The sequence below is a fragment of the Opisthocomus hoazin genome, chromosome 13 (assembly GCF_030867145.1).
Source record: "Opisthocomus hoazin isolate bOpiHoa1 chromosome 13, bOpiHoa1.hap1, whole genome shotgun sequence".
NCBI lineage: Eukaryota > Metazoa > Chordata > Aves > Opisthocomiformes > Opisthocomidae > Opisthocomus > Opisthocomus hoazin.
The window spans coordinates 20,642,040-20,666,855 of NC_134426.1; the positions used below are offsets into that span (position 1 = coordinate 20,642,040).

Consider the following 24,816-nt stretch of genomic DNA (forward strand, 5'->3'; position numbering starts at 1 on the left):
GTGGGGAATTAAAAAATTACAAACTGCTTTCAGTTTTTGAGGGCAGCTTGTGAAGAGTCAAACCAATTTCCGTAACCTTATCAATAGGTGTTGATACAGTACCATGACACTATGTCTGTATAAATTACCACCCTATCATGAAATGTGTTGGTCCAGTCAGCCACAAAGATGAAAGGCTTAACAGAGGTCATCAAAATAGGAGTTTAAAATACTATTAAAGTATTAGTTATCTTTTGTAACAGTGTTTGGAGACCTCAAAGACATGAGATGAGTGAAATACCAGAAAGATTCTCATGTCCTGAAATTGCATATGTAGGCAAACAAAAACATTTCTCATAGTTAAATGCTATATATTAAACCACTGAAGTATTACAATAATATTTTGTCTGATGTTGATTTCAAATCAGTGTGATAGTGAAGGATGAACAAGGCAACCCTGTAATATAAGTGGATCAATAAAAGCTGTATTCTCTATTTTGGGAGGGGGAAGCAAATTATGAAGCATCAGAGCACATTAGAACAGCAGATGTTCATTAATCCTTTAGAAGTAACTTCACATAAATTGTGTAAGATGTTTTCTGTTATTACTTGGGAATTGTGCCGCAACACTGCAGTCATGTTTAGTACTTAGTTTGTGAACTGCTTGGTAGGTATAGTATGAAATACGGACCTCCTCTGATTGACCCTTTTTAAGTGAATTAGTTTAGAAGGGGCAATGCTGTAGTTGTGCTGCGTAAAGATATAAAGCAGTGTTTGTAGGAAAAAGTGGCTTTTTTTTTTTTAGGTAGCTTGTGTAAGGGGAAAAGCCTTGAGCACTCCTTTCCATCACTCTGACAAAAGGCAATTACCTTCCTCCAGCCTTTGCCTCTGTTGTATTTTTTCTCATACAAAACAAGAGCAGCTGCAGCAAAGGACGAAAAGTGTCGGTTACCCCGTCTCACGCTCTTAGAGCGGGCGCTGAGGGGGAGACTCCTGCCCCGGGCCCCCTTCCTTCTCCTGCCCGCCCGGCAGCGACCCGGCTCCGCAGCCCGCGCGAGGAAGGGCCGGGGTCGGAGCGTGGCCCAGGGGCTCGGGAGCCACTCTCGAAGCGACGAAACCCGAAGCCGCGGCCCGAAGGCCGGCCTGGTCCGGGGTCGCTGTGCCCGCTCGCCTCAGACGCTCCCCTCAGCGGCCGCCTCTAACGGCCTCCTCCGGCCCAGCGCCTGGCCACCCAGCACTCCTCCCTCGGCCGGGTCGCCCTGGAGACGGCGCCGTGACCGCCTCGGGGCCTCCCGGGGCGGCGGCTTCCCCCGGCGCCAGACAAAGGAGCACGGCCTGCGTCGGGCGCAGCTCCCGCCACCTCGGCCCCACTCCCGCCTCCCTCTCATTGGCCTGGTACTGGGAGGGCGTATGCCTTTCGCGTTCCTATTGGCAGAGCGGATTAACGTGCCAGGGGCTCCACCAATGGCTACCGGGATTTCAAATCCGTGACAGAAGCGACTGGGAACGCGATTGGCTTGGCGAGCGCGGAGTCCCGCCTGCGGGGACCGGAGCGGCTCGCAGCAGGCGTTTAAAGATGGCGGCAGCGACGCGGGGTGGGGGACGGTGTTCGTGAGGCGGCCGAGCTCGCCCTCGCCCCCTACTCGCGGAGGCGCGGCGGGGACGCCGGGGATGGCGCAGGTGGGTGCTGGGGCCGCGGGCAGGGCGGGCGCGCGTGGGCCTGCGTGGGCCTGCGCGGCCTCATCGCCTCCGCAACCGCTCCGTCCCCACAGGCCGCGGGGCCCGCCCGGGCCGGGAGCCGTGAGGAGCCTTTCCCCAAGCAGTGGAGGCGAACGCACCGGCGTCCTGTCGCTGGGGCGGGCGGGGGGCTGCCCTCGCCGGCGGGGGCTGCCGTGAGGCGCTTCGCCCCCGGCGTTGTGTTGCGTTTCGTTTCGGCCAGGGCTTTCCGGAGGGGGTTGGCGTTTTGTTTCCCGCTCGCTCCCAGCCATCTCCTTGCTCGCTCCCGCCGCGGGGCTGCAGTCGGGGTAGCAGAAGGCAAGGCCGCGTCTGTGCTCCCCCGCACCCTTCCTTGTCAGCGGGCGGCGGGGAGCACCAGCTCTGGCGGGAGTTTGCGTCTGGCGGCACGGGCGTGTGCGTGTCTCGGGAGAAGGGAGGATTCCGGCCGGACCCCTCCGTTTGTCCGGGGAGGAGCGCGTCTCCTCCTCTGCAGAGCTGGGAAGAAAAGGCAGCCTTTCTGCGGCGTGTGCGGACGCCCGGTCGCCTGTTTCAGTTCTGGCGCGTTGGAAGGGTGCGGGTGAAGTGCTGTGTCTGCTCCCGGGGGTCTTCTTCCTGTGTTCCCTCTGTTGATAGTGGAGTATAGTTACATCTTCCTCTGATTTATCTCGTTCGGTCTCGAAAAGGTTTGTCCTCCTAACTTTCTGCACCTTTTACGGCTGGAAAAACAAAGTTCTCTCCTTTGCCCCTCTTTCCTGAGGCTTCAGTTTTATCTGCGAAGCCTCTTTGCCCGCTGAGGGGCTGGGGGACTGAGGGCTTGCTGCGTGAACCCACTCAGTGTCTTTTCTCCCTTGGGTTGAGAGTTGGAGATGTTGGAGTTGGATCTGTAATTTCTCTTTTGTAAGCATACCTGTTCTCCCTGCTGTTTAGGTGACTGAACTTACGGGTCCCTATTTTTAATTCTGGGTGAGGAGTTAGGTCTTTTGGGCAGCACCTTTTGATTACCAGGATTGTTTTGCTATTTTAGAGAATGAGAGGGGAGTTTGTTTCCTTCTGTCTCTTGTTTTTCTTTACAAGTAAGAAGCTAGTTGTGATGTGAAAGTAAGAAGATTTTTTTCTTCTTTCTGGGCTCCGATTTGCAGAGTTTTTAAAAAAACTATTTCCTGCTTTACACAATTAATTGAAACGGTCTAAACCCTGCCAGAAAACTGGTCAAGCTATAAAAGCAGCAGTTGTTTTTCCATTTCTGAGGCTGTCTTTCCAAAATTATGTACTCTGCTTGTTCTGAAATGGGATGAAGTCTTAAGAACTAGAGAAGTTCTTTAGCCTTGTCTGTATTTGCCCCTGATAATGTTATGGTTGGGCTCTCACTGCCTTTTCTTACACAAAGTGGTTGTTTCCTGCAGAATCTTTCTATTCTGAAGCAGATAATGGGGAGAGAAATAGTTCCTGTATGTAACAGTTAACATACAGAATATTTTTCTTTTGAGACTTCCTGTTCTGGTTTAAACAAAATGAATTCAGTCTTCTTGGGTTTTGGGTTTTTTTAGCAGTTGGTAATAAATAGGATAAACTTATCTTTAGGACAGTATGTATCAAAAAGATGTAATAGGTACAATAAAAAGAAGGTAGATGTTTGTGAGCAAGTAATTACTTTGACAGGGGTTAAAGCTGAATGGCTCTTTAAGCATGATCAATGCCTCATAAATTCTGCTCTGTGGAGTTGCCATTTGGAGCCGGAGGATGAAGAAGATTTTGTATTTGGATAGCAAATAAGGAGAGTCTGCTCTGAACCACTCTTCCTTTTGGGGTCCACTGAATGTGAAGTAACCAGTTCCTGACAAGGAGTCCAGTTTCTTTTTAAAGGTGTTTTTTTGAAGAGAGAATCTGGTATGGTGTTCCTTGTTTTTGATGGCAGCTACAGGTGTTCGTGAAGAAAAGATGTTCTTTATTGAACTGGCTTGTAAGACTGCCGACATGCTGTACAGCGAAGGGACGTTCCTCTTTGAGTTTGGGGAGTGCTGCTTATGAATGTTAAGGTTCTGGTTTTCTCCTGTCTTGAAAACAGATACCCTTTTCTCTCTGTACTTGCTCCCCTCCACCCCCTTGGATCTGTCTGTTCTGGTTGCAGGAATAGGCAGTTGTATTTACTAACCAAAGAAGCGGTTGATTTCTTTTTTTCTTTTTCTGCCTTCAAGGATCATCTGTAGGACAACCAAGCCAAGACACTGCTTTTGTTGGGACCTGTCAGTTTGCTACATGACATTTAGATGTCTGGCATGTATCTCTTTCTCTGAGTTTACTTTGTGACATGAAACCTTTTCAAAATAAGAGCAAGCGGTTAAAAATGTGAAATTAGGTGATCTGCAGAACATGAGCTGTGCATTCCTATTTCTAGCAGTTGGTCCAGAGTTCCTTCAGTGTTTTGTACTGGCTGTTGGCAGCTCTCAGTGGTGTTCCGTATCTCTTTAAGGAGTCCTTATGGAAACTCGATGGAACTTGGAGCCTTGGAGAATAAAATCTGTTCTTTCAGGGCAAGTTAGTTAAGGATGACGATAGGCAGACTGACATATGCTGTATTCTATTACTACCTCAACTAGTACGCTAAGTCTGGTTTTATATGTGGTTGTTGGGTTCCCTTGGTCTAAGGTCTGTTAGGCTGTTTTTAACCTACAGGCTCATGTAATGCATCCTTTTAGGTTTCATCCCTTCTGTCTTTCTTTTTAAATACCTGATATCTAAGGGAAAATCCTTACTGGTTTTGTTGTGTTTTGGTTTTGTGGTTTGTTGTTTGGTTTTTTTTTTCTTTTTTTTTTCTGCATCCCTTAGTATAAAGGGCATATTGTAACATCAGTTGGCAAGAAAGCAGATGGGAATTGGACCTGTGTTACTCTAGTACTCCCTGGCTTTTTGTAGCTTGTAGGAAGGTGTTGTAGCTCACCGTTACTGTAGAGCTGCCAGACTCTGTTACCTTACCCTAGGGATGTGGCAGATTTACGGCCAGAAATGCAAAAGCTAGTTTAAACTCATCTTGGTCTGGTACTTTTCCTGGCCACAGTATGTGTACTGAGTAGTAGACAAGCCCTGACAGTGATTTGGTACGCTATTCATTATTTCGAGGCCAACGAGAATTTCATTGCTCATAGTACTCAAGTATGGTAACAAGACGTCTTTTCTGCAAAGAGTGGAGGTGTAGTATCAGCGAACTGCCAAAGCTAGGCAGGTAAAAATTAATTTCTTGTATTTTGACACCAGTGTTGTTAAAACACTCTTTAGAGTAGGAGCAGGGTGTGTATCGGGGATGTGGAAATTGCATTCACAATCTAGTCTTTCTAGGTGGACCATGTGGTTCCTTGATCATGTGGGAGGGTAGCATGCTTTCAAATTCTAGAATACCAGTTTCAGTATTTAATTTCTGTGTAAATTACTTCTGTTTGCTCTTTTAAAGAGTCTTCTAAAGACTCTGAGGTGGAAAAAATAGATTACTTGGTCATTTTGTTTCTGGGAGCTACTAAACTTGCACTGTGACTTTTGATTCTTTTGTTCAGAATTAACGATGAAGACACTAATGGTTTACTGTGAAGCACTTCATTTATTGTTCACCTTTTTCTTTTTTAATCTGAAGATGAGGGAGGGGGAAGGTTATTAGACAAATATATTTCTATAGGTGTTCTGTGTAACATTAGGTGTTTCAGAACCTGTTGAAAGAAGAAGGAATTGATCACTGCTGGGGTAATTGTATGATCATCTTGTAGGATGGAACGGATTTAAATATATAGAACTGCTTGTCTTACTGGTGAACGAGCTGTTTTTCATTTTGAGAGGTAATATGTATGAGAGAAGATGGGATTATTTTACAGCTTTTATCAAAATGGAACATTTTTCCTTAGTAATTCTGTAATGCATGTCAAGCTCAGTGTCTTGAATGTGTCACAGTTTAAAGTGCATTAAAAAAAACTCCAAACCAACCAACAACAACAACAAAATAATCACAAAATATGAACTATTCTGCTGTCCCAGAAAAACTCTCCTTATTGCCAAATCATGAAAATAATGGTGTGCTCTGTTGTGTATTCAGCTTTCTTCCAGCTTCCAGGTAGGTAGCTTCTGTATGCTGTTGAATTTTAATTGACCCCCATTATAACTCCCAGTTCCCAGCTTCCTTCCTTTCCCCAGTTGGTGTTTGGATATTGCTTTGGTTTGTTCTGTCTGGGCTGATGTAGAGATACCTTAAAGGATCATACTTGGCTTCTCTTAAGTCCCTCATGACAACCCAGGTGTTCTGCCCTGTTGCCTTCAAATGTTACACAGCAATGCTAAGGATTCAGAGCTTAGCATTCCAGTATACTTGGGTAGACTTTCTCCACTACCTGGAAGTACTTTGAGCAACTGGCTGTCTTGGGCAGAGTAACGCTGCTTTGTTTCTAGCTGGTAGGAAGATTTAAGCCCAGTTTTGGTGTGACAGGGAGGGACTTGGAGAAACCAAAATAGCAGGTAAGAAATTATGTTTCCTTCCCTCAGGTGCTTATAGACCTGCACAGATGACAAAAGTATAATTGAAGAAGAAATCACAGATGTGGTGGAAAGAACTTGCTTAATATGAAAAACAAACAAACAGACCCAAAACATACAACTCCTGCCCTCATAAAATTTCTTAGAAGAATTGAATGTTTTTGCCAGGTTAAATTACCCTAAAACATTGGCTTCTAAATGCCTTCCAGAATTAATTTGGGCTTTAACACTGTGAATCTAGACCCGAATTCCTCAGACATAACAAATACATAGTCCCATAATAGTATTGAATATAATATCAATTGTCTAATACATGATTGTCTAGAGTCATTTTGTGTGAGTTTTTAGTAAGTTACGAGATTTCTTGTTAAAACTTCCAGTGGGGTTTTGGAAATACCTAGTAACTGAAACTTTCGAAATCTGTGTGTCTTATAAGACTGTAGTTATTAAAATCTTACTGGTTTTGCAGATTGTCTTAAACTGTAGGCGAGTTATCATTTCTGCTGTGTTGGTAAGTATGGCTTGAATACCAGGTTATTTTAAATAATGGAAGAATCACCCCCTCAGATGCACAGTTTTCAGCTTGGCCCCTACAAATGCCATGCTTAATGCCTGCCTGCTAACCAAACAGAGATAGTCAACAAGTTGTACAGGCAACTAGGTGTTAGCAAGTTCTTGTGCTGGTGTACTGATCAAGCAGTAAAAACTGTCTTAATTTGAGCCTCATTGAAAATGGTATAAAGATACCCTGCTTTTTCACTGTAAAAATGTCACTCTTGCTTCTACTTGAAATTTGTGCTGGAAGGAGTGACTTTTTTTTTTTTTTTGCCTGGGATACTATTTCCATTTTTTTGCGTGTGACAGACTTTTTTTTTTTTCTTGTAGGTTGGAAGAAGAAAGGGAGACCTGCTTGTCCGGTGAAGATGCAGTCTTAGTCTTCAGCTATTTAAGCTGAATGCATTGTGATTTCCAATAATTGAGACAGTGATTCTGAAAGCTGTCTACATTAATGAAAAGAACAATGTAGTCAGCTTAACTGAATCATCAATGTTGCATATTGAATAGAACATGATAAACCAATCTTGATGGACTTATGCATGTTAGGAATATAGATATAAACATTTACTAAAGAATTGTGTTTTTTAAAACAGTAGTTTTAAAAATGGAGAAATACGAAAATGTACCACCCCTCCCTAAAGAACCTGCAAGAGAAATGAATGTGGAGAATCACACTTGTCCCCCACCTCTGCCGCCTAATGAACAGCCTCCACCACCTCCCCTGCAAACGTCCAGTGACGCAGAGGTAATGGACGTTGGCTCTGGTGGTGATGGACAGTCAGATACCCCTGCTGGGGACGCGCACAGTATCTGCAGAACACAGCTTCTCACAAAGGGATCTGCCTGCTACAAAAGTCGTCTTATAATAGACCCTAACAATAGCGACCAAAGCCCAAGAACTGCTCGTCATGCACCTTCAGTTCGAAAGTTCACCCCAGATCTTAAGTTACTTAAAGATGTAAAGATTAGTGTTAGCTTTACAGAAAGCTGCAAAAGCAAAGATAGGAAAGTTCTGTACACTGGAGTTGAGCAGGATTATAAGGCAGATACAGATTTTGGTGTTAATGTCAATGGGGATTTGCATGTTTGTCCTTTCGGTGGTAGTAATGGTAAAACTGTAGGAGTAGGGGGTGAAAATGAGGAGAAGAAGGATGATGAAAATGATATTGATCAGGAAAAGAGAGTGGAATATGCAGTTCTGGATGAGCTAGAAGATTTTACCGACAATTTGATGGAAATAGATGAAGAAGGAGGAGGGTTCACATCTAAAGCAATCGTTCAAAGAGATAAAGTGGATGAAGAAACCTTGAATTACTCATACGAGGTAAGTAAATCCAGAGGGTTTTGGTGGGTAAGAGGTTTCCAGGTGGCTAGAAAAAAAACCATGTTCACTGAAACAGTCCCCTCTAGAAATATGCAGTAATCGAGTCAAAAACGCATCATTTTCAGAGACAGAACTTTGGCTGAAAACTTTTGTAAATGTCTTGGTCGGACTTCTGAGTTGTGTGGCAGCTTCTATAGCCTTGTTTAAAATGAACATGTAGAAGGCTTCTTACACGTTTGCAGCTCATTTTATCACAAAAAAATCCAGTTCTCCCTTGTGAAAACTTAGTTTCTTATTTCTCAGTCTTTTTACTGGGAGCACTGGACATTTCTAGTTTATCTCTGTGTGGAAGTACGTAGCAAAAATGTATACTTTGTGAGGGTAAAGAGAGCTTAGTAGACCCAGAAGGACAGTGTCTGATGAAGTCTCTTTCAGGATGACTTTGATAATGATGTGGATGCTCTGCTGGAAGAGGGTCTTCGAGCACCCAAAACAAGGAGACTAGAAAATGAGAAATATGGTGGTGAAAGTGATCACCAGTCTGATGGAGAAACAAGTGTGCAGCCAATGATGACCAAAATTAAAACCGTACTTAAAAGTAAGTTAATGCTTATTAAATATCTGGAATTTGTTCTGTGTGGCTTGCAACTGTAGAACAAAAGTATATCAGTAAGCAAAGTTTAGAATAACAATTCCTGTGAAATAGTATGTTACAGAATTTTATTGTCTGAAGGCTTCTTAGATTTTTCACCTTCCTGATCAGTGAAGTTGATTTTCGGGAGTGTTTTTGATCTTTATCTGTTGTATGTAATGAGAATGTATTTTCATGTGTGGATTTGTGAAAAATTATGAAAAATGTTAGCTCAGTGGTAGGGAGGTGAACAAGGATGATCTGGCTTTTTGTCACCAATACTATGAAGCAGCTGAAGACTGCTTGTGGTTATTGTGGACATCTTCCTACTTTAGAGATATAATTGCCTTTGTTGTAATTGCTCTGTGAAGCCTTTATGCATGCAATACTAGCTTAAAAAAATCATTGGAGAAGGCAGTAGCTTACACTTATTTTCATTCTGGAAGTGTTACAAACTGCTAATAAGGAAGAGCTGAGAATGTGAATGAATCCAGAAGAATGTAACTGAAAATAGTCTGAATTAAAATTAAAATTTGAACCTGCTCTAGAGGGTGATTACACAGCTTCACTGTATTCTGAAATAAGAAACTACACAGTTTTTTATCCCAAAATCTTAAACTAACACAGGATTGTCAGAAAGGTCCCAACTAAGACAAGTCTGGTCTCTGATTTCTGATGTAGAGGGGAGTGAGACCATTCTCTGATTTCTGGAATAGAAAGGAGTGAGGCCATGTGTTATGAACTTGAGCGTGAGCGTAAGCATTTTACTGCAATATTGTTTCTTTTGCTATGCGATTCCTTATATTGGCTTATTGTACTCTAATTTCAGTCTTTGTTTTCTGGAAGAAGTAGTATTCTTGATGGCTAAGGTATTTCAGTGTAAAGGTGTGTAGACGTGATTCTCATTTGTGTTGTGCTTACGCTGAGAAATGTAATAGAAAGCCTTAGCTTACAGCCTAACTCATTGCTGGCTGTCTGGGTCTAGTGGTGCCTCAACGCAAATTTATCCCTGAGTATCAAGTGCAAAAAGTTTTGTGGAGAAAAGAGTTGTTTCAAAAGCAAGTATGACCTTTCCATTAAATATAGTGGTGCTTGTGATGATAGAAGTTAGTACATAAAGAAGGCTAATGAGAAGATAAAATTCACTGGTGAAATGAGCAAATCGGTCTGTATAAAAATTAGTGCTGCTCTTGCTTTTCAGTTGAAAACATAATGAAATCTGTGATTTTGCAGGATTCAATGTGACTTAGAAGCATATGTCTTTTTATAAAAGCAAAGTCTTTCTAGAATGCTTTACTAGTCTTGTTTCAGTGTCATTTTATCCTTTGAGACAGAAGAAGCAAGAAAAATAAAACCCCTGATTCTTTTTCTGTTCTTCTAAGCAGTCTGTCCAAGTTTAAAGCCATTCTTTGCTTTAAAGGTCGTGGCCGCCCTCCTACAGAACCTTTGCCAGATGGATGGATCATGACATTCCATAACTCGGGCATTCCTGTATATCTGCACAGAGAATCTAGAGTTGTTACCTGGTCTAGACCTTATTTCTTGGGAACAGGAAGCATAAGGGTGAGAGCTGTCAATTACTTAAATACACACTGAGATTTAAAAATTAAACATGTTCCTGCAAACAGTTGACTATTTATCTACTTTAGCAGGCTTCCTTCCAGTGTTACAGTTAAGGTACTTGAAAAATAAGCCCCTCTGTTTCTGAAAATATGATACAATTTTTCATAGTGTTTTGTTTTTCCATTTTTGTAATGAGTTTGGGCAGTTAAAGTGAATGAGATTTGTTTTGTCTGGTGCCCTTGTTGTTCTAGCATATGGCTGCAAAATGTTGGTTTTATTCTACCATGAAGTGTATTTGGATCATTTATTTGTAGCTATAAACTAGCCTGAGCTGTGGCTGACAGTCCACATACATAGAAGTAAGCATGTGACGTTCATGAACCCGAGGAATGTGCAGAAGCTGCATTTAATGTTATGGGCTTAAACCCCAAGAGAGCTCAGTGGGTTTTATGAAAGCATGTAGTATTTGCGTGTAATTGAACAGAATATAACTTGGATCTGAAACAGCAAACACGCTTTGTAGGTTAGTATCCGTGTTACACAGTGCCAAGATACTATAGGAGTAGATGTACTCAGATCTTGTGTAGAGTAAGACTGCTGACCAAAGAGAAGCTTGAACCTAGACTAGATACAAGTAACTTCCATCTTGATTGTATCTTTTGTTTTTGAGTTTTGCTTTTGGTGACCTTGAGATAATGAAACTTTCTGTATTATTTTATATTTGCAGAAACATGATCCTCCCCTTAGCAGCATTCCCTGCTTGCATTACAAAAAAATGAAGGAAAATGAGGAAAGGGAACAAAACAATGACATAACCCCAAATGGGGAAGTATCACCTGTAAAGCACCTAGATAAATCTTCAGAACTGGACTGCCAAACAGAAGAACCAGATTCTACTGCTGCCGATTCTGGGCCTTTAGATGACAAAGACGCCTCAGGGGGAGATGCAGCACAAGGAGCCTTAGGACAAGTTAAGGCCAAAGTTGAAGTATGTAAAGATGAATCTGTAGGTATGTATGGAAAGTGGGGTCTCTTCTTGGCTGGAGTTCGGGTAATGCCATATGGGATACATACACTTTATTCCAGACTAGGCAGCTGAGTAATACCTTGCCTGAGATCAAGTGGTCAGTTGTCTTTCTGCACGGTTTTTCATGTGTAGGGATCTGGAGAAACAGATCCAGTATTAGAAATCAATTTTGATTTTTAACAGGAAGAGAAACGTGCAATGGAGATTTTTGCTGAAGACTTGAGAGTCCACATGCAAAGGTTTTACACACAAAAATGTGAAAATTTAGGAAGTTTAGTCCTGTAGACTTTATCTCGGTTTAAGAATCTATAATAAAGTCAACGCATACATATGAATTGCTGTTGTCAAGTGTGTCCGTGTGATTGCTTTAAATAGGCTTTTATATGCAGTCTCTATATTGGCAGAATGATACCTGTTTTCAGTATAGTCTGTGAAGATAAATGGTACAGTTAAACTAGATTTGCTTATTTGCACAAGTCTAGCAGTATAAGTTATGCAAATATAATTACACTCATGCAAAGGGATGTGATGCTTCATTGTTTTATTTATGCAAGTCTGATAGTTTTATAGAAAAAGCTGCCTAAAGAAGTCACGCCAGAACAACTGCTGAACTTAGAGGAGCTTGGAGAGAAAGCTCATGTGCCACTTAGCACAACTATGTACCTGAGAGTACCATCCACATAAATTACAGCTCAGAATACTGATAGGGATTGTAAGCTACCACTTATCTTTGTACTGTTAAAACATAAAACTTGTCATTACATGTGCCCTGTTTGATCCAAAATCTATGCCAAAAGATGAAAAAAAAAAAAACAAACAAAAAAAACCCAAAAAAACCCAAACAAAAACCCCACAAAAAACCACAAAGGAACAAAACAAAAAACACAACAACAGCAAAACCCAGCAAAAAACCCATAAAAAAAAATCCCACATCAATATTTAGCAGCATAACTAAAACCAGTAAGCACTTATTTTCTACATGAAATTCACCTGTCTATCTCTCCCTTTACATAGGATCTGTTCTGTATTACTGAAAAAAATACTGAGTGGTCAAGTATAAGCATGACTTGCATTTGGAATTCCTTGTGGAAGGGAACAATGCCAGCAGCTTGCCTTTGTTCACATCTTGGGGTGCAACTCTTTTTTTTTTTTTTTTTTTTTTTCTTCTGATTATCTCTGCAGAAATATGCTATAAAGGAGAAGCAGCTGTACTTGAAGGGGGGCAGTCTTAGTACTCCGTATGTGAAACGAATGTGCTAAATTCTGTTTAGAGGCCAGCAGGTATTTGTGGAGTTCATGGAGCATCATTACGTAGTGTTTCATGGTACACTGTTCAATAACAAGGCAGCAATAGTCAGTTTTGACTTCAGGAAGCTGAGGCTACTAGCGTAACTACTGTTACTCGCTGTACACCTTGCTTCAGGTAATGAGAAGGTGAATAGGTGATGAACAATTACTAGTGTTTTGTTGTGAGTTGTGTTGGGTGTTATGCTGGTTAGGGCTTAGTAAAATCTTCAAGTGACAGAATAAAATGCTCTTTTGTTTTGTTTTCCAGTTTGCACAAATATTTTGCGTTTGACCCAGTAACAGGAAAACTTGCAATTTGGTCTGTTAGTATAAAATAGCATCTTAATGTTAAGTAATGTGAACTAAAGCCACTGCTTTTACTCCTAGTCTAAAAGAATGATTATAATGTGGAAAACAGTGGAAATGATGCCTTGCTCACTGGTAAAACAGAGAAAGTAACTTGCTTGTGTTTCTCAGATCTGGAAGATTTTAGACGCTATCTTGAAAAACGTTTTGACTTTGAACAAGTTACCGTAAAAAAATTCAGAACCTGGGCTGAAAGACGGCAATTCAATCGTGAAATGAAGCGAAAGCAGGCAGAATCTGAGCGGCCTATTCTGCCTGCCAATCAGAAACTCATTACCTTGTCTGTGCAAGATGCACCTACAAAGAAAGGTTAGTGTGTCTACCTGGAGTTCAAATGTTCTGTATCGAAGACTAATTACTGTTCTAAGCTTGAGTGGAAAAAAAGGAAAAAATCCTGTAGTAAATCTGCTTTCCTCTTGTTCTAGAATTCTGTGTTCTTTTATATAATTTTACATAGTAAAGGAAAAATACTTCCTATTGAAAAGAATAATTCCTAAATGAAAGGATTTTTATTGAAGGTTGAAGTCCTAGTAACTGGTTACTACCTTCAGCTGCTTGTTAATGAAAACCCTCCTGCCCAGTCACTCAATACTGCTCCCTTCTCAGTTCTATACCAGTTCTAAATGGTCCCAAATTAGGGACCGGTTACAAATGCGAGATTGGTCCAGGTTAAAACCTACAATTTAAAATACAAATTTAAAGCAATTTGCCAGAAACAGTTAAGAACGAACTGTGTGTGCAGGTGTGTCCTGTGGTGTGAGAAGTGGATGTCATATCTGATGAGAAGCTGGCAGAGTAAGCTCTTACCTTGTACTGGCTGTGTAGTCATAGTAGCATGTTTAACTGCGACCTGATGTTTAAAATGTCCATAGACCTGTGATTCGGGTTTTGTACGTTGTCGTGTTTCTGGATTTCTTCTCTTCAGCAGAATTAAAGCTCTTGAGTTGCAAGTTGACCGTTCCCTGTTACAGGGAGGTGCAGTTGAGTTTTTAGTTAATGCACTTTATGTTAAATTCTAGGTTTAGAGCTGTGTTGGAACCATCTAAATTAAGGCCTGACTTGAATGTTATCTAAATCTGCATTTTTGTTTGCAGTAGAAATTGTCTTTTAAAGACTGGAACTACTTAGCTGTCTTCCCCTTCCCACCTCTTTTTTTGTAGAATTTGTCATTAATCCCAATGGGAAATCCGAAGTTTGCATACTGCATGAATATATGCAACGAGTCCTAAAGGTTCGCCCTGTTTACAATTTCTTTGAATGTGGTAAGTGTGTTAAGTTTTTTTAATCCCATGCTGTATTGAAGCACTCATCCCATGCTTGGATATCTTAAACAACAAATTACGGACATTTTTCCTGGGGGATGTCTTGAAGGTCTGTTGTGAGTCAAGTTCTAGCTAGGAAACGTTTTCTGTGTCTTTAGCATGGCTTTTGAGGGTAAGAGCAGTCTTGTATTTAAAATTAAGAGTATGGGTTTTCACTAGGAAAACTATGCCTAGCTGAAAATGGATTTGAGTAACTTATTTGCGTCTAAAAGGATGCATCAGTGAAATATTAACAGTTTTGCTGACTGTGCACAATTAATATTTGCTTAATTTTTTTGTCATTGATGTCCAGAAAATCCCATTGTAAGGCGCACATTGTTTTAGTGAATCATTGGAAATCTGTTAAATAAAAATAAGTTAAATACTAAACCCAGACAGTTTCTGAAGAGAAATGCGTAGGCCTTCAGTTATGAAGCTGTTAAGAATTTGAAAAATGTCTGAAGACACGTATGTACCCTCTCTAAAGCTGCAATAACTTGAGGAATTTTTGTGGTTTTGTGATATTCTGGTTTTCTTCCAATTAACAAAAAAATACAGTAGCTTTTTTAAATATGTAGAAGTTTAAAATCCTTTAACTGTTCTAGTTATTGTAGGTTATGATTGTTACATCATGGAGGTTCATATTTAAATCTTGTAATCCTAAGAGAATTGTGTATGTATAAATTAACATTAGAAATGTAAATGGCACCCAGAAATGGCTATGTAGACTATTTGTATTGTGTGACTTTTCTCTAAGGTCATTGATGAATTATAATTAATATTAGTGGAGAAATTACTAGTAAGGTGCAGATGGCCAAAAGTTCATATGCAGTTGGTAGGAATTGGTTTGATGTAAACATTGACTAATTTTGCTCATAGTATTGAAAGAATGGAAATAGAAGTGTCATTCTACTGGACTAAAAGTGACTTAAAGACTTAGTGAGACTGTTTTGTTCCATGATTAGCATGGGGTTTTGTGAAATGCTAGATGGATAGCTGTGTTTTTAAACAGCGTTCAACTTCATTCTGTCAGTGGCAAGAGAGGTTGTTTTGGTGGTTCCTGACTTAGGCTGTGCTGAGACCGTGTAAGTGATGCTAGCACTCAGAAAAACAAAAACTAGGGGAGAATTTTACTTTAGATAAATATTGTAGGGAAATGCACTGGACACTTAACCAAGCATCTAAAAATGTTGCATATGTGGCAAATAAAACTGGAATCAAATTAATGTTGGAATTTTTTTCCGGGAATTCCAACCAGATTACCTTATCTAGCTGCATTTGAGGTTACTTTACAAAGTGCATTTTTGCTTTTGCTGGGGTTTTTTTGGGGTGCTTTATGGAGAAGGAAGAAGTTACACCTTTTTCAGCAGCAGTTTTGAAAACATTAGGTTCTGCAGTCAGCATTCAAGGGGTTACAAGTCAGACATCTGAGTTTAGTGTGGAATCTATAATTATTTAGAATGCGTTATTCCTATATGTGCATTATGTAACGTAACTGAATTTCCAATATAAAACTTTGGAATTAACATTTGAATTCTGGCAGATTACAAATGATCTCTTAAAATGTAGAAGTTATCCATTTGGAAGAATGGTGTACATGGTGGTATGTCTCTGTTAATGGAAAACTCCGTTAGTTTTACGTGTACTGGAGTAAGCAATTCTTCAGTCTTTCTGAAGACTAAACAACTTCCATCCCTTTTGAAGGTGAAATGAAGATGAAAACAAATTTTGATGGTAGTGGTATTTCACGTTCATGATGAGTGTTTTACATTGGGAGTTCTGAAAAGTTTTCTTTTTCTTTCCTCCACCAATTCCAGAGAACCCAAGTGAACCTTTTGGAGCCTCAGTGATTATTGATGGAGTAACTTATGGGGCAGGAACTGCCAGCAGCAAAAAACTTGCCAAGAATAAAGCTGGTAACATTTTCCTTTCTTGATACCAACTGCTGAATTGTTTATCTGTTTTCATTTCTGCTTTGAAGATGACATATTTGCAATAGTAAGTAGGAATCATTTTGCTAATAATCAAAGAAGGTATACTCGTGTCTTTTTGGTAAGTGATAAATGATGCTGCAGATACTCTTCTGACAACCTTAAGTTCAACAGTGTACTGGGATAGAAAACCATGAAGAAACTTCAGATGTTAACTTACGTGTATACTGAGTAGCTGTAAGAGCATCTGTCTCTAATGGTCAGGCCAATAAGAACATGCTGGGGTTTTATATTTATACTGTCACCTGCTATATAAACACCTGGTGTATGGTTTTTAGCAAAATGTGAGTCCTTGCCCTTCTTTAAAGAAAAAAAAAAAAAAAAGAAAAAGAAAAAAACCTCAAGATTTTTGTTGCTTTGATTCTTTGTGGTAATAAGACAATTGCACTGAACTACGTGGTTATTGATTTCCAAGTATTTGTCTTCGTTAATTAGTTCTAATTGTGTAAGTCTGTAATAAATATGCAAATAGTTACGATCTAGATGAGAATGTGTCTGACACTAACTTCTTGCTGATCTCTAGATTTAAATGTGTTTAGCACAAGGATCAAGAAAAAATAACTTCTCAAAATGTAAAGATGTGTAATGTACCTGTGGTGCTTTCTGCACTTGTGAAGTATGTCAGTGTAGCTAAATCGCTAAAAGCCAGCCCAAAATTGTTTGTGCATGAAAAAAGGTACTTTGCTGTGAAAATTTAACGAAATACTGGGTGAGCTTTTTGTACAATACTAGGGTTCTGAGTAACAACTACAGGGTGGTAACAGCTCTCTAACTTTAGGTCATAAGGGCTCTACATCACTTTTAAAATGAGACTTGATTATAATTTTTTTTCCTTTCGTAGGCATTTGCAAAAAAGTTTCTTAGTTTGGTTAGTTGTAAGACTTTCATTATCAACTTGAGCTAGTATAAGTGGATATTTCTAGGGGAGATGTGAAGCTTGTTTAAAGAGTCTTTCATTCTGCTCTTTTTCTTTACAATCATTGTTTAAAATAAACATAATCAAGATGTTTAATCATCATCTGCAGCTCGAGCTACACTGGAAATCCTAATTCCCGACTTTGTTAAACAGACCTCTGAGGAGAAGCCCAAAGACAGTGAAGAACTTGAGGTACTGAACTCTTCCTTGCTGGCTGTCATTATTGGAGTCTGTTTTTAAAAGCATTACACCTTCAGTGTCAGAAATATTAATGAAAATTCCTAACATTGTTTTCTTGGTCAGATGGAAATGTGAAGTTCTTAATTTATAGCAAGATCTGTGGTAATGGAAATACTTTTTATTTGGCTATTGGAGCTGATCAGAAAATTTACTGTGATGCAGAGAAACTAGTCCCTTGTTGAAATATCAGATCGCTTACTGAAGACCTGAAATTTTGCAAGGCCCCAGCCTGTCTGTACTGTCCTGGCTTCCAGAATCCTCTGGTTGATGCCTTGGAAAGTTCAGAGCTAGATGCTGTCTGATTTTGTGTGATTGTCTTAGAAGACTAAGTAAGAACTAAAAGTGGCCAGGTTTCTGAGATGCTTTCACTTAGCTGTGAAAGCTACTTATTGCCAGATCAGACAGCTGAAATTTCAGACTTTAAGCAGGGACGTTTGAGAAAATCAAAGGAAAAGTTTCTGCAAGTGGAGACTGTGTGCTATGTTTTCAGGTATAGGAAATAATAAATAGCTAGTTCATCAGTGATATGTTCACTTCCAATTCAGCATGTAGCAGACCATCAGTAAGGAGTAATGGAAAAATTGTTGATCAGCCTGGAATGAATGTTTTCATTTTAAAAACTGTGATATACAGAATGAGTTGTTTGTACACTTGCTTTAACTTAAAACTGCATTGCATGCCCTACGCTATTGAAATGGTCATTGAGAAAATGCAGAGAATCTTTTCCATTGATTAAAACACAAAGCGTTCCAATAGCTGTTACATTTTCTTTTATTAAACCGTAGTGTTTTGGTAAGTAGAATTTCATAATTAGTTAAAACAAATAAAGTAATCTTGTTTTGAGGGAGAAGGGATGATAAAGAATTTATAAGATTGTCATTTTTATGTTCATCTTGTATAATGTACAGTTGGAGTTAAAAGAATTATTTAAATTTCTGTCTGCAAATACATGATTAGTTGTGGCAGTCTTAATGATGTTGGTAAATACCTCCATTATGGATTTAAAAATACTTTTTTTAAGTGTGAAGCACAGAGTAGAACTTGTTTAATGTTGCAAAGGAGATACAAGGGTTAAGAACGGTATTAAGGTCTTATTCGCGCAAAATCTCAATAACCTTTTTCAATTCCTCTGTAGTATTTTAACCATATCAGTATTGAGGACTCACGGGTATATGAACTCACCAGTAAAGCTGGACTCTTGTCTCCATATCAGATTCTCCATGAGTGCCTTAAAAGGTAAGGCTGCAGAATAAGGAGAAAATCTGTTGTGTGCAGGTGTGTTTGGGTCAGGGCACATGGTTTGCCTGGTTGCTGGGTCCCACAGTGTCAGTCAGTGACTTGGACATTTGTGGGCTGGCCAAGCTTCCTGCACTCACTGTGGCTATGAGACGCGCTGTGGCCTGAACTGGTTAATGCTGTCTGCTGCCTTTAACTCATATTTGCTGTTTATGCCTCTTGTCTTCTGAGATTAGTATGTAGTTGTGGGCCATGCGAATACATTTGGTTTTCCTTTATACAGGCTTGCCTTTTCATTCAAATCAAGTTACTGATCTAAAAAAGGACTCTTTATTAATTAATGTCGTAAAATTTATTATTGTTATCTAATTCCATTGCAATGACTGTCAAAGATGACTGCAACCACTTCAGCGGTTTGTAATTTTAATTAGCGTATGACACTGATTTTCTTTGTGCTTAAGAAACCATGGAATGGGTGATACATCCATAAAGTTTGAAGTGATTCCTGGTAAAAATCAGAAGAGCGAATATGTCATGACTTGTGGCAAGCACACGGTGCGAGGCTGGTGTAAGTACAGTAATTAGTGCGACCTCTGATAATATCTTCCTTTTTTGCTGTTCTCGTTTGTCCAGTTTGGAGGTGCTTGTTCAGCTATCTAGCTTGTTATATGCTTATTCGACTCTTCTCTGGTATCTCAGTTTTGAATAACACAAGTAAATATTGGTGTTCTTCCAATTATGTAATGTGCCAGTGTTGACACATTTTCATGGTTATTTTTACAGGCAAAAATAAAAGAGTGGGGAAACAATTAGCTTCTCAAAAAATCCTACAGCTACTGCATCCACATGTGAAAAATTGGGGCTCTCTTTTGCGTATGTATGGTAGAGAGAGTAGCAAGATGGTCAAACAGGTAAACATGATTTTGTTTGATTGTAACCTACCTTGGGGTTCTATTTTTGCTTTTGTATTTTTCTGGGGTTTCTAATTTAGTTACAACAAAGCTTTAATGGTATATGTTTTGGCCTAATACTGTTGTTCCTTGTCGTAGTAAAGCCAGTGTGTATTTGATGAGCAATTCTCAATTCTTCTGAATTCATTCTCATACCTTGCTGTTGGCAGCACATAAGATGAGTGCTTTCATCGACAATAATAATTCTGTTAATCTCGCATCTTGAAGGTCAAAATGATGTAATCTATTTCATGTTTAACCAACTCATATAAATATGTTACTACTTGAGGAAGTACAACTATCACAGATTAAACTTCTTCCTTTTTTCTTTTATTTTAATTCTTTTTTTTGATCAGTAAAGCTCATCTGTTGTTGCTTGTGGTTCTGTTGAATAGGAAACCTCTGATAAAAGTGTGATAGAACTTCAGCAGTATGCCAAAAAGAACAAGCCAAATCTGCACATCCTGAACAAGTTACAGGAAGAAATGAAAAAATTGGCACAAGAAAGAGTGAGTATATGCCCTTCTGTATTTATAAACAGGAAGAATGCCATGGGTCAGACTTATCAATTATTAGAATTTTTGCAAACTTTTTTTTTTTTTGGCGGCGGGCTACTCTTAGAGATATTTTCGTCCTCTCTTTTAAACGGGTTTATAACCTAATTTTACCTACTTTGGTAAGTTTATTTTTGTCATTGGAACAAGTTAGCCTTTCACAAAGATTGACACATAAAATTGGCTGAATATTTAAATGGTATTTTATTATTATATTCTCTTTATGACTGTGTGGTGGGGTTTGTTTCGTATTCTTTTAGGAGGAAACACGAAAGAAACCCAAGATGACAATAGTGGAATCAGCTCAACCTGGCAGTGAACCTCTGTGTACCGTTGATGTGTAATGAGATAATTTACAAGTGGGGAGCAATAACACAAATGGAGGAACTAGATTTTCAACAATTATTTAAAAATTGTTTGCTACAGAATGCAAGATAACTTTTAAAATCCAAGCTGCTTCAGTTATGCATTGTTCTTTTTTGCATCATCAGGGCAATATTACTTATTCCTACTTTCTTTTTTTTTTTTTTTTTTTAATACCTCTGAGATATGTACGTTTAAAGGATTGATCATAAAAATCTCTACTTGGGCAAATGCACAGAGGACAGGCATGTTCACACAGGATAAACTCAGTCAAGCACTTTTTCCTGGAAGGCCATCCATGTTGTTTGAAATGGATGTACTTGAGGGATGTAATTCAGAGTATCTATGTACAGGTTGAAGCTGATATTATATATATATACACATTCATATAGATGTATATATAAAAGAAATATACGTACACCTTCTTGTATGAACATGCCTAAAACTATTTTTGTGAAAAGTTTTGTTGCATTTCAGCACATAATAATATGCACTGATAAGACACTTTGGTGACAAATACATGGAAGTGATGAGCAATGTTCCTAATGCCATAGGATTAGGCCAGTAATGCTGTTTCTTTTTGTTTTGTTTTTTGTCTCCTGCCAGGCTTAGTTATTCAAGATCATAGTATGCAGGGGTTTTTTTATTACTTGAAAAGAACAAGTGTACCTGGTAGTGTTAAGAGCAACAGGCTGGATATCCAAAACTATTGGGTTTTATTTTAATTGAAAAGAGCCTGTGTTTACAGATCAGTTGAGAGGGGAAAATATCGCCCTGTTTATTTGATTAAAATGAAAACTGTAATTTGAAAGGCTATTTTCAAAGCTTGGAGCCAAAACACAGCTGACAATGGTCGACAGTCTGAAAATGTTTTGCCAATGACCTCTTTAAAGACCTTCCACTCCCTTCTCCCAGCAACAAAACAATTTCTCATTTGTTTGCATTCAGAATACATCTGACTTGATTAATTAAGTCTTAATTACTTTGCACCATAAAAGCAAAGAATTTTTTAAAAATCCCACCACAACACAACCCTGAGAAATCTGAAATAACTGCAGCAATTTAGGTTTTTAAAGAAGTTTTTGTTTTTACTTTTTTAATTACATTTTTAGTTTTTAAAGAAAAAGTGTAACTTCTACAATGAAAATTAGAATGTAGATTTGGAATATGACATAGAGTAATGAGTAGAATGAGACCATAACAGGTTATACTGATAAATAATGACAAAATCACAAATATACAGCTATTATAAACTACAAACTTGGAAAATGGGCAGTACTCACTATGTCATCTGAGGCTTTATTACAGTAAGCACAGAAGAAATAGTTTTGGCTGTAGTGGAAGCACTGCTTTGCGGGTTTTGTTCTTCATGTGGGGTTCTTTACTGGGTAATTGCTGTAAGTCTTCTCTTGGAACCATTTTTGTATGTTCTTTGGTTTGCTCTTGGAGAGTGGAAACCAAAGTGGTGGTAGGGCTTCGATGAGAGTTGTACCACTGTATTTTACACTCCTGCTCTTGTAGGAGTGAAGGAGGTCAGTTCTTTGCAATTGCTGCAGCTCCTGGTACGTAGGTAGACGGTGATCTGGGGGCTTGAGGAGGGGATTTTGTTCTGGTTTTTGGGGGGGTTGATTGTTGTTTTGGGTTTTTTTTACCATGTCACTTATAGAGTGCTGCAGTATAATGGATTCAGTGCCTACTGGATTTTAACAATATTGGCATCAGTATTTGAAGACCTCTTTTTAATATCACCCATTATTTTGGAAATATGTGGATTTTAATTTATATCTCAAACTAATGTTCACTACTATGTTGCATGTTATGTTTGAGGTTAAATAGGAGGAGTCTTGAAATCTTACCTGTTTCTGTGTTTGAGTGATATGCTCAGAGGTCTCTGTAGATATGAATTCACCCATTTTTTATTATTATATTTAGCTTTTCAGTTCCACAAGTTGTAGTCCTGTTATAACAGGATACGGGTAGTTGGAAGACTATACATAAACTATTATTTAAAGAAGTGGCCTATCTAAAAAAAAAAATACACTGCCTCTGCGTTTTTTTTTGTATAGCTTTAATAAATCTCCATCTTTTGAAGGGTATATAACATTGGTGCAGTAGTGACAAGCAGTGATTACTGATTGTCTCTCTTTTTGTTGTTTTTTGAGGTTTTTGTTTTGTTTCCGTAAAGACAGGGCTTACCTTCTATGCCTAAATGTATTACTCTTTTAGGTAGGTTTTACTTCAGCTTATGTGTTTTCAGCAGAAAAATCTGTGTTTGGATGGCACTGTAAAAGACAAATCACCCTTGTAGATCTTATTTTTCTGAAATCAGAATGTCAATGCATTTGCAGGTCACCTGCAGAATATCCATAGATGCCTCACTTACAAATTTGTTTTTATTATTTTTAAGAGGATTGCTGTATTACCTCAGTCTGCCACTATCAGTTTCACAAGGTGACCATTGCCCTTAATTGAAACATCCAGAGACTTCATTGTGAACCAAAGCCTAGAACGTGTATTATGCATTCTAAATAAATACAAACAAAAAAAGATGGTATTAGACCTTGCTGCAGCCTTTAACTGGAGAGATGTCCAGAAAATAGCGCAATAACTGCTGGAACAAACAACTTAACTGCTGTTTATGTCATTGTGAAGTACTCTTGTGTTTTAATGTTTACTATTGTTTGGAGTGTAACAGTCTTGCATTTGCACATAAGCACGAGCTGCTGTGATAGAGGATAGATCATTGCATTAACTTCAGCTTCTGCATGAACACTTAACAGTGTGATTCAAGATGTATCCTAAACTTGTCTTGTAACTCTTCTGTGTTTTCTAGGTAATCGGCTGTAAAGGTTTAGAACTTGATTGTAAGAATGCATAAAACAACTGCTGCTTTTGTCACTGATATTTGTTATTTATCCCTTCTGTGTCCAGAGGAGGATGGGTATTTTTATAGGGATGGAGTGTATTTTTAAGAACTGTTCCATCCTTTGGGAATTAGAAAGTTTTTGCTTTGCATATTACGTGCTTCTCGACAAAAGTGTGGTATATTGACTTTAAGGATTAAAATAGTGTGCATTCAAATCTTTATGGTACTGATGGAAAACTTACTGTGACTTCCAGTGAATAGTCAGATGCTACCTATTTAAACACCAGTCATCCAGCTTTTTCTTACATATTTATTAAACAAAACTGATGAAGTAGTTGGGTACTCAGAAGTTTGGAAAGACTATTATGCATAAACTTAACTGTTGTATGTAAACTTTCACTTTCCTGTGATGCTGTTAGGCTTTATACAAATATATTTGCAACAACCAAGTATTTAAAAGCATCATGATTATCTTCTTAATTCTCTAGACTGTACTTTGATTCTGGAGTAAAATTCAGGAATTGCTAGCCTCCTGACTTTTCGTGGGAAGAAATGTGAAGTGCAAGAAGCCATGCTGTTGTTAACCAAATAAAATGATCAGTTACAGTATTCTGCTGTGTATCTGAGAAAGGAAAGTGGGAAAAAAAAAAACAAAATTCAGTCTTATTGCCCAAGTAGGTAACAGTGGTTGCTGTATGAATTGTGTTGGGTGCAGTTGCTTGATGCCAGTGCTAAGTTGGTACAACTATAAAGCCTCATCTTCACTGAGCCTCTGCTTGCTTTTTTCTGCACAATCATATAATCCTATGTGTTTGGTCTTTTGAGTACTACATGTGTATTTTTCAGACAATTAGTTTTGAGCAATAAAGTTTGATATGATAAAATGCTCCAGTGTGATCAGTATTACGATAGCTTAAGCATATTTAGAAAAAGGAACTTTTATTCCTCAATTCCTGTAGGTATTTTTAAATAGACACTAAATCAGTACAGGCTCATTGGTTATGGAAGTACGTATTTAATCACTTTCTTGGTAAGGAAGTGAATGTTTACATGGTTAGACATCACTTGGTCTGAAATTGAATTAAAACTTTTTCTTGAATTGGAATTTGTATTTTTACTTAAATGATGTCACGGTTGGAAATGACACAGCCCAAAGCTGCTGGTTTTGGTACCTGCTGTCACACACCTGCCTAGCTGAAAGGATGGGGCATCAGCAAGTCCATGTGCTGTATTGAATGTACCTTAGAGGTATGTTCAGTAACTTGAGATGTAAATTGGTTATTCCGTCTAACAGCCGATATTACTGTCTGTTCTGTAGCGTGGATCGCAATCCATCCAATGAATGCTAGGTGCAGAGCATCTGTGTGGAAGTACAAGTCTGGGCTGGAGAGCAGCTCGTACAAGGGTTGAGTCTCCACACCCAGGAACATATGCTGGAA

The 24,816-nt window shown here is 38.9% G+C and overlaps 1 protein-coding gene across 1 annotated transcript; it reads left to right on the plus strand.

Annotated features, from left to right (window-relative positions):
* The first annotated feature begins 1,533 nt into the window (after window positions 1-1,533).
* DGCR8 (DGCR8 microprocessor complex subunit) lies at window positions 1,534-24,403 on the plus strand. The gene is made up of 14 exons (XM_075434647.1): window positions 1,534-1,659; window positions 7,090-8,086; window positions 8,522-8,684; window positions 10,138-10,280; window positions 11,008-11,290; window positions 13,072-13,269; window positions 14,121-14,222; window positions 16,079-16,177; window positions 17,278-17,360; window positions 18,544-18,644; window positions 19,106-19,212; window positions 19,428-19,555; window positions 19,990-20,103; window positions 20,409-24,403. The coding sequence occupies exons 2-14, from the start codon at window positions 7,367-7,369 to the stop codon at window positions 20,490-20,492; spliced, it is 2,325 nt and encodes a 774-aa protein (XP_075290762.1). The 5' UTR covers window positions 1,534-1,659; window positions 7,090-7,366; the 3' UTR covers window positions 20,493-24,403.
* The last annotated feature ends 413 nt before the right edge of the window (window positions 24,404-24,816 follow it).